Source organism: Castanea sativa, chromosome 2, assembly GCF_040712315.1.
Source record: "Castanea sativa cultivar Marrone di Chiusa Pesio chromosome 2, ASM4071231v1".
In the NCBI taxonomy this organism is placed as follows: Eukaryota; Viridiplantae; Streptophyta; class Magnoliopsida; order Fagales; family Fagaceae; genus Castanea; species Castanea sativa.
In genome coordinates this window covers 12,792,923-12,801,084 of record NC_134014.1, presented here as the reverse complement: position 1 = coordinate 12,801,084, position 8,162 = coordinate 12,792,923, and the positions used below count along the sequence as shown (strand labels likewise).

Below are 8,162 nucleotides of genomic sequence, written 5' to 3'. Positions count from 1 at the left end.
TGTTTTTAATATATGTAAAAAAAAAATATAAAAAAAAAGTATTTTGTTTTAGGGGGATCCTACTTGAGTTGACCTTAGTGACTCCTTTCCTACCGACTAAGGAAACAATGCTTGAGGGGTTTAGATGGTAGGGAGCCATAAGAACTCTTAGGTGGGTTATGGGTTAAGCCGTAACTTGATTTCAATCCTACCGGGGGTCCAGAGGTTGCAAGCGGTGAAAGGTGGTTGTCCTTGAGTCTAACAAGCCTCTTCGTCTTCTTTGTAAGTTTCTAACTCAGAACTTACCCAATGCCTAAACTTTAATTATTTTTTCATGATTTTGGTGGTTGGTAATTTCTGAAATGACCATGGTGGCTAGTATTTATGAAATTTACCAGTAGTTGTAATGATAAATTTTTAGCTAAGTTGGTGTAAATATAAGGATAAAATTCAAATTTTAAAACTTTTAAGGTGTAAAACCTAAACACCCACAAATTTTAGGGGTGTAATTTACAATTTACCCTCAATACAATTATCATAAATAACACTGCAAATAGAAGACAACAAGCATGACCACATGCTTCTTGGCCTTGGTGCTTAACAAACCCTTCAATATAGACATCAATTTCCCAACCTGTGCCTGTGCTCCCCAGATCTGTGAATTGGGGGAGGGTAGTGGTGTAATAATGTAGGGTAGGGTCTGCTAGGAAGGGTGTAAGCTTAGTCCTTGGATTGATATGAAAGAAAGAAATTTATAACTGTTCTTATTTTGTTTTTATTTTTTAGATACTTTTAGTCCAGAGGCAGAACCTTAATCAGGTCAATTTTTTCCATTCAACACTTAAGTTTCTTCCATCTAACATCTAATACTTAACAAGGAGGACCATCTTTAATAGGTTAAGTACTAGACTGATAATTTAAAGAACAAGTTATTTCGACGAATTGTAAATTTTTTTTTTTTTTTTTTTTTGAGAAATGACGAATAGTAAACTGTAAACTTGAGTAACCAAAATTATGATTTACACTATTTATTTATTTATTTTATATATAGAACAACGTGAACAAAAAGAAGTGAAAAACCATGCTAGGACGCATGATCCCATTACTAGAGAAAAATGCATCTTCATCTTACCAGATCACTCCCTCTCTGACGGAATATCTTCATGTTACCGATCTCCACCAACAAGATTCTTCCACGTGCCACAAATATCTGCTGTTTGGATTAAAAAGCTGAGCCACTCTAAGGAATGACCCACGTGGCCAAGCTTAAACCAGTTACTGCACCTGAACTACGGAATTACTCAAATACCCTTATGTTTATACGAAAGGTATATCTGGTAGATACACACGTTTACAAAAAAAAATAATAATAATAAAAGTAGATATACACAAGAAAAAATCAATTACACTTTACATATTTAATTGTGGTTTGCAATCTACCCTAAATAGGCTAAATTTTAAAACTGACTATGTCTGTCTTAATTATTGGTAATAAATATTTTAACCTTTTTATAATAAAATTCCAATCAATTTCAATGAAAATTCAAAATCTTTTAGAAAAATATGCAACAAAATTTTGAATTTTTAGTCCAAATTATAATTTGTGTACAATTACTTAGATTTCATAACTTAGATTCTCTAATTAAATTCAATCATATTACTTAATGAGTCTAAATTAGGTCTAGTGTCCAGTGACACTAAACCTGTTGAGATTGTGACATGTATCTATTTTTTAATACGTGTCATCATTTGATCGGATCTAGTGCAATGAAATTACTAGACCCAAACCTCCCCCTTACTTAATAAGTTGTAACTAAACAAACACAAAAAGTGTTTTGGACAATAAATCACATTGATATCATTGTATTATTAACTAATAAACCATATAATTAAATTTAATTAATAAAATAAGTCATCTTTAAAATAAAAAATTATACTAAAATTTTTATCATTTTGCTAAATTCGACAAAAATAATAATAGCAGGAGTAATAGTTTAAAGAACCATTAAACAGAAAAAAGCTACAACGGTACTCACTCACTACATCCAAAGTTTCCATACCCCATAAGCCAATAATTAAGTGAGGAAAATAGTATACACAAATGGCCAAACAGAAAAAGGGTATAACAATAATTTCACACTATCTTCTTCCTTGACAGCCCACCTCACATTTTCCCCGTTGCATGTAGAACTGATAATACTGTCATACAGTTTAATCAATTAAAAAAGAAAAAAGAAAAAAAAGAATGCCATTTTTTCCATCTTCATCTTCTTCTGCTTCTTCATCAAACTCCAACTTCACTCTCTTCTCTCCCACTCAAAACTCAAACACGCTCTCTAAATTCTCCTTCAAAATCCCCATTATACCCCTCCACTCCTCCTCTTATCTCAATACTACTACTACCACTACCACTTTAACTTCATCATGTTCTTCCAAAGACTCCACTTTGGCCACCGCACCAGTTTTAGAACAACTCACACAAAACGACGACGTCGTGTCGAAAGAGAAAGAGCTCGTGGTTCGCAGGCCTGTGATGACAGCGGATCAGTTTTCCCGTGAAGGAGGCGGAGTTGAAGTTATAGCAGAAGAAAATGACGAAGACGTTTCGGATATCGATGTGGGACTCACGGAGTTGGCGAAGAAGATGCCGATTTTCGAGCCGGAGGAGAGAGTACTGGAACGGTTTGGCTCCACGGAGAAGCCGCTTACGGTGAACTTGGACTTGGCGCTTTATAGAGCTAAGGTTTTGTCCAGGGGTTTTCGCTATCAAGAAGCCGAGGAAATGCTTCAAAAGGTTTGATACTTTTTGAGTGATTATTCTTACGTAAATGGAATGGCTAATCCAAGAGTGTTATATAATTTTTCTTATTTTTACTCTCTTAATTTTTGCATAGCATTTTGGTTTTTGTCTTTGGCATTAACAATATAACTGTTTTTAATTAATTTCAAGACTTATATATTTTTTTTATTAGATATATTGATACTGATCGGGGATGCTTATTTATAGAGAGAATGCTTAACTTACAATCGATACGTGGTAAATTGCAATGGATGCTATTGGTGCCACCTGGCCCACCCACCTAATAAATAAATGTATGATTTTTTTTTTTTTTAATGATAGATTGTAGATAAGTTTGTAAGGAACATATAGTAAAATTTGTAGTATTCTCCGTATCAATTTTAATCATGCATATTGCATGAGTGTAGAATAATAATTAATTAATATGATTGTTAATATGGTTCATTTTATATGAGAAATTATTTTGTACACCCAATGTATTACATATTTACATGTCTCGAGTTCTCATTTATATATGAGAGGAATGCGCAATAACATTGGAGCTTTTGAATAGTTTCACATCCTTGTACGGGTTTACAAACTAAAAAAGAAACTGTCAATTGTATGGGTACCACGTATAGTGTGCATACTAAATTTCAAAACTCTATAATCACATTGTAATTCAAAAATTAGTTGCGCTATTCACCCATCATCCAAATTAGTATTACACATTGTAAATGCTCGTATGGGGGAGACGAGATGTGCAAGTAACCATAATATTCCAAATTTTAGTATATTTCGATTTCAGCCACCTTCCCCTCTACTCTCTTCTTCTCATTCTCCATCTCTACCGTTGTTTCAAAAATAGTTTTATAGTTTAGGCCCACCAACTATTAATTTATACTAACTTTAAAACCTTCTCCCCTCTCCCCTTGTGTATTAAAATACTTAGTATTTTCAACAACAAAAAATTAAGGTTTTGATTACAAAATTTTGAAGTTTAGAATTTATATTGTAAATACTCCTATAGTTTAGGGTAGATGATTGTAATTAATTTTACCACACACCCTTAGTACGATGGTTACTTTATAAGTATAAGTGCTTGTGGGGTATGAGGGATATGAAGAGCAAGGGTTGGGGTTCAAGTTTTCAAAAGGGAGTTTTACACACATATACACTTAGATTAAGTTAGAGTATAAATTATATATTGTATATAAAAATAAAAATAAAAAAAGTTTTAAATTTGGCATTCTCTCACATTTATATTCCCATCAAAATTTATTTTGTATGTACGTTTGTTTGTAATTTTAAGTCTTTTTGGGACTTTGGTGGTGTTGCTGACAGCGGGTTCATTGTGAATTTGTTTCAAAGTGTATATATTATTGGCCAGAAGATGGGCGGGCATATGTAGCCTTGGGGAAGATATTGGGTAAGCAATCGAAAGTGGCAGAAGCTAGAGCTGTGTATGAGAAAGGTTGCCAGGCTACTCAAGGAGAAAATCCCTACATTTGGCAGGTTACTTTTTTATCCTCAAAATGATGTCATTTTTGTGAAATATGCTATGGAATTCCCATATTGGTTGAAAGTTTGGTGTTTGCTTAGATTTACGGGTATATGTCTTTGTTGGTTTTCTTCACTTACTAACTTAAGCTTTTGGATTGGATAATTTAGCATTGTATCAAAGGTTGGTCAGTTTTCAATGTCATTCATTTCTAGTTTCATTATTATTATTGATGAATTATGTTTTTATTTTACCGATCCCAAAAAAAAAAAACCCTCTTTGTTGAGGAGATTGACATGATCGATTGTTGGGAGCTTCTAGAACCCTCCAGGCTCCAACTTTAGAGCCACGGTATATGAGAATTATAACTTTGAAGTAGTTCTTCGAACATTAGTGGATTGGGAAGCCTATCTATAACAAAGCTTGTTCTAATTCAGACTTTGTTATGATGTTGGGAGCATGGTTTTAAAAACCGGTACTGTCAATAAACCATTTTTTTCTCGGTGCTGGTTTTGGCCGGTTTAGGGGTTTTTATCAGATTGGTGCTAGTTCCCAGTTGAATAGGTTCGACTGGCCAACCCAGTTTGGTTTATAAAACTATGGTTGGGAGTCCTTGATTACATTGACTTGAAAGTTGAAACTGAAGACGAGTTGAGAGTTAATGTAAATAAGTCAGCTTATTTGTTAAAGTCATTATTTGTCTCACATTTGAGCAAATAAATTGGCCAAACACACTAGTTTCTTGGCTCAATTTGCCATCTAGTTCTTGAGAGTAATATGAGCACTTTCATAGATTGATTAGATTTCATGCCTGGTTGAATTTGCATTTGGGAGAACCAATTCATTGATTACTGAATGATCTCTAAATTTTCTAAAGTAGATAATTGGAGAACTTTCACTTTCCTAGCTGGTAACACTCATATTTTAGTTTTGTTTGTAGCTCAGGGTTCACCTCATTCACAGTTATGCTCCATTAGCACATTACAATGGTGGGTACTGGATCCCTACTCCCTAGTATGTCTATCTTCATGGAATAATTTTAAATATTGTCAATTCTGGCATATATCATGGATCAGGGACACCGATGCAGCATTCTACAGGAAGTCATTTTGTTAATATGGTATCTGAGAAACTACATTGCCTATCAGGGATAGATTCAGTTGAATTGATTCTTTAAATATATTGTCTTTTACATTGTATTTTGTTTTGTTGAAGTTAATAAGTACATGTTCTCTTGGAGCAGTGTTGGGCAGTTTTGGAAAACAAGATGGGAAATATAAGGAGAGCAAGAGAGTTATTTGATGCAGCGACTGTTGCCAATAAAAGACACATTGCTGCCTGGCATGGTTGGGCAGTTCTAGAGCTAAAACAAGGAAATATTAAGAAAGCAAGGCAACTGCTGGCTAAAGGTTTAAAATTTTGTGGTGGAAATGAGTACATATACCAAACACTTGCAATGTTGGAAGCTAAAGCAAATCGTTATGAGCAGGCTCGGTATTTGTTCAGGCAGGCCACTAAGTATAACCCCAAAAGCTGTGCCAGTTGGCTTGTAAGTCTTGATTGTCCAAAACATAGGTTTTTGTGAGTTGAATTAACTTTTAGTGCCATTGGTTGTGCGTTTACTGAAGTAATTTTTTATGTATCAATTAAATATTGTGACAAAGGCATGGGCACAATTGGAGATTCAACAGGAAAACAACCATGCTGCTAGGCAGCTATTTGAGGTGATTTCTTCTTGTTACCATTTGCATTTACCATCACTTTCTTTTCCTAGTAGCTAATGGCAAGCCAGAAAACAATGTATGATTTTTGATCTGATTCCTTTTCCGCAGTCCAGTGTTATTGATTTCTATTGTAATGACTGTAATGGTTGGTGCTATTTAAATATGTAGAAAGCAGTCCAGGCAAGTCCAAAGAATAGGTTTGCATGGCATGTTTGGGGAGTGTTTGAAGCTAATATGGGAAATATCAACAAGGGGAAAAAACTATTGAAGATTGGCCATGCACTTAATCCAAGGGATCCTGTCCTCCTTCAATCTCTTGCTTTATTAGAATATAAATACTCATCTGCAAATATTGCTCGAGTGCTGTTCAGGAGAGCATCTGAATTGGATCCTAGGCACCAACCAGTATGGATTGTGAGTATTTCCACTAAAATGGCTTTGAAGGAAACATCAAAATTTGTAATCCAGAGAAACCAAATGAACAACCAATAAAAAATATCATTCTTTTTTTTCTCTGTACCATGTAATACTTTTTATGCATAAAATTGCATTCATAATTTCTTGAACCTTTGCAAAGCTGATTAAGTGACAAAATTTGGGCATTTTAGGCTTGGGGATGGATGGAATGGAAAGAACGAAACATAGAGAAGGCAAGGGAATTATACCAAAGAGCACTGTCAATTAACTCAACTAGTGAAAGTGCCGCTCGATGTCTTCAGGTAACGAAAAAATCTTGTGATGCATCTGGAGATAAGAGATTGATGTTGTGGCAACTTAATCTTCCTTTCAGCTTATTGAGCATGCTCTATGGTTACATTGCAGGCTTGGGGTGTTCTAGAACAGAAAGTTGGGAATTTATCAGCAGCCCGAAGATTATTTAGGTCCTCACTAAATATAAATTCACAGAGTTATATAACATGGATGACGTGGGCATCATTGGAGGAAAAACAAGGCAATTCTGTGCGTGCTGAGGAAATTCGAAACCTCTATTTTCAGCAGGTCAGTGATTACATTTCATCTTGTGATAAAATATGTAATTTCCTACTATAAGAACTCACCTTCAAGTGACCTTTTTTTTTCATCTAATAACTCCAATTCTTAATCATCTACAGTTTTGCTATATGATAAGTTGAAAACTGTTGTTGAAGAAACCCTGAAATGTTTTCTATATTGTTGTGCTAAGATGCAATCAGTAATTTATCTATCCTAATTTCTGCTGTCCTAGAAAAGGAGATAAATATAGTAGTAAGGTTAAGCTTTTTATGAAAATTTTCTTATGTGAAGGTTTCTCACTTAAGACTAAGTTAATTTTGTTTGTATGCAACAGCGTACAGAAGTTGTGGATGATGCTTCATGGGTTATGGGATTCTTAGATATCATTGACCCAGCGATTGATAGCATAAAGAGACTCTTGAAGTTGGACCAGGAGTCATTCAACAAGGTAAAGGATTCTATGGAAAATATACCAGAAATTAATGGAAATAGCACTGATAAGGAGTCAGTAAGCCCCTCTGCTGTCTCCTTAGATAGCAAAGACAATGAAAGTGGAACTGGAATGGATTTGGATGCTTTCATCAGTGAAAAGTTGTCACTAGACCCATCCAAGCTGGAGGTTCAGATGGAGTCATCTAAGTCTTTTGTGACTAACAAAACTAGACCTACTAGAAGAGTATGGAGATCAGAAAACAGAACTACTACAATATTTCCCCAGCCTAGTTTTAACAAATTCCATTTGGCTAAGTAAATACACTCCTGTTTGTTTCAAATAGAAGAAGCATGTCCATTGTTAAACAGGAACTTCCAAGAAAGTTACATAGAATCCGTGGCCTACAATCAAAATGTATGTTAGCATATGTCCCTTGTTCATTGTGTATATTTTCTGTTGTTGTACCATAACATGAAATACTTATAAAAGATCAAAAACGAATTTTTACCGAGTTCATTGCTTTCTTCTTTCACATGTATGTACACCCGCATAGATTAATTGCTACAATATTAAGTCAAAGTTACAAAGTTGGTCGCAGCACATTCCCAGTGTTGGACATGTGCCTTCCATGGCACAAAGGTTACATTCTCAGATGGAACTAACATCTCGATTGAAACAAATAATTTGAAAGAGTTCATTTCCAACCTTTATTACATAACATTTTCTTACATAATAGCTTCCCCATTGGACCTG

The 8,162-nt window shown here is 34.6% G+C and overlaps 1 protein-coding gene across 2 annotated transcripts; it reads left to right on the top strand.

Moving 5' to 3' along the window:
• Nucleotides 1-2,166: 2,166 nt before the first annotated feature.
• On the top strand, nt 2,167-7,920 carry LOC142626096 (protein high chlorophyll fluorescent 107). Of its 2 annotated transcripts, XM_075799874.1 has the most exons (9): nt 2,173-2,773; nt 4,130-4,273; nt 5,205-5,273; nt 5,503-5,808; nt 5,924-5,983; nt 6,152-6,397; nt 6,592-6,702; nt 6,806-6,982; nt 7,311-7,920. In XM_075799874.1, exons 1-9 carry the CDS (start codon nt 2,225-2,227, stop codon nt 7,725-7,727), a joined length of 2,079 nt encoding a protein of 692 aa, XP_075655989.1. In that variant the 5' UTR covers nt 2,173-2,224; the 3' UTR covers nt 7,728-7,920. The 2 variants fall into 2 exon arrangements, with proteins under 2 accessions (XP_075655990.1, XP_075655989.1); XM_075799875.1 differs by lacking the exon at nt 5,205-5,273 and having other exon boundaries at nt 2,167-2,773.
• Nucleotides 7,921-8,162: the final 242 nt, after the last annotated feature.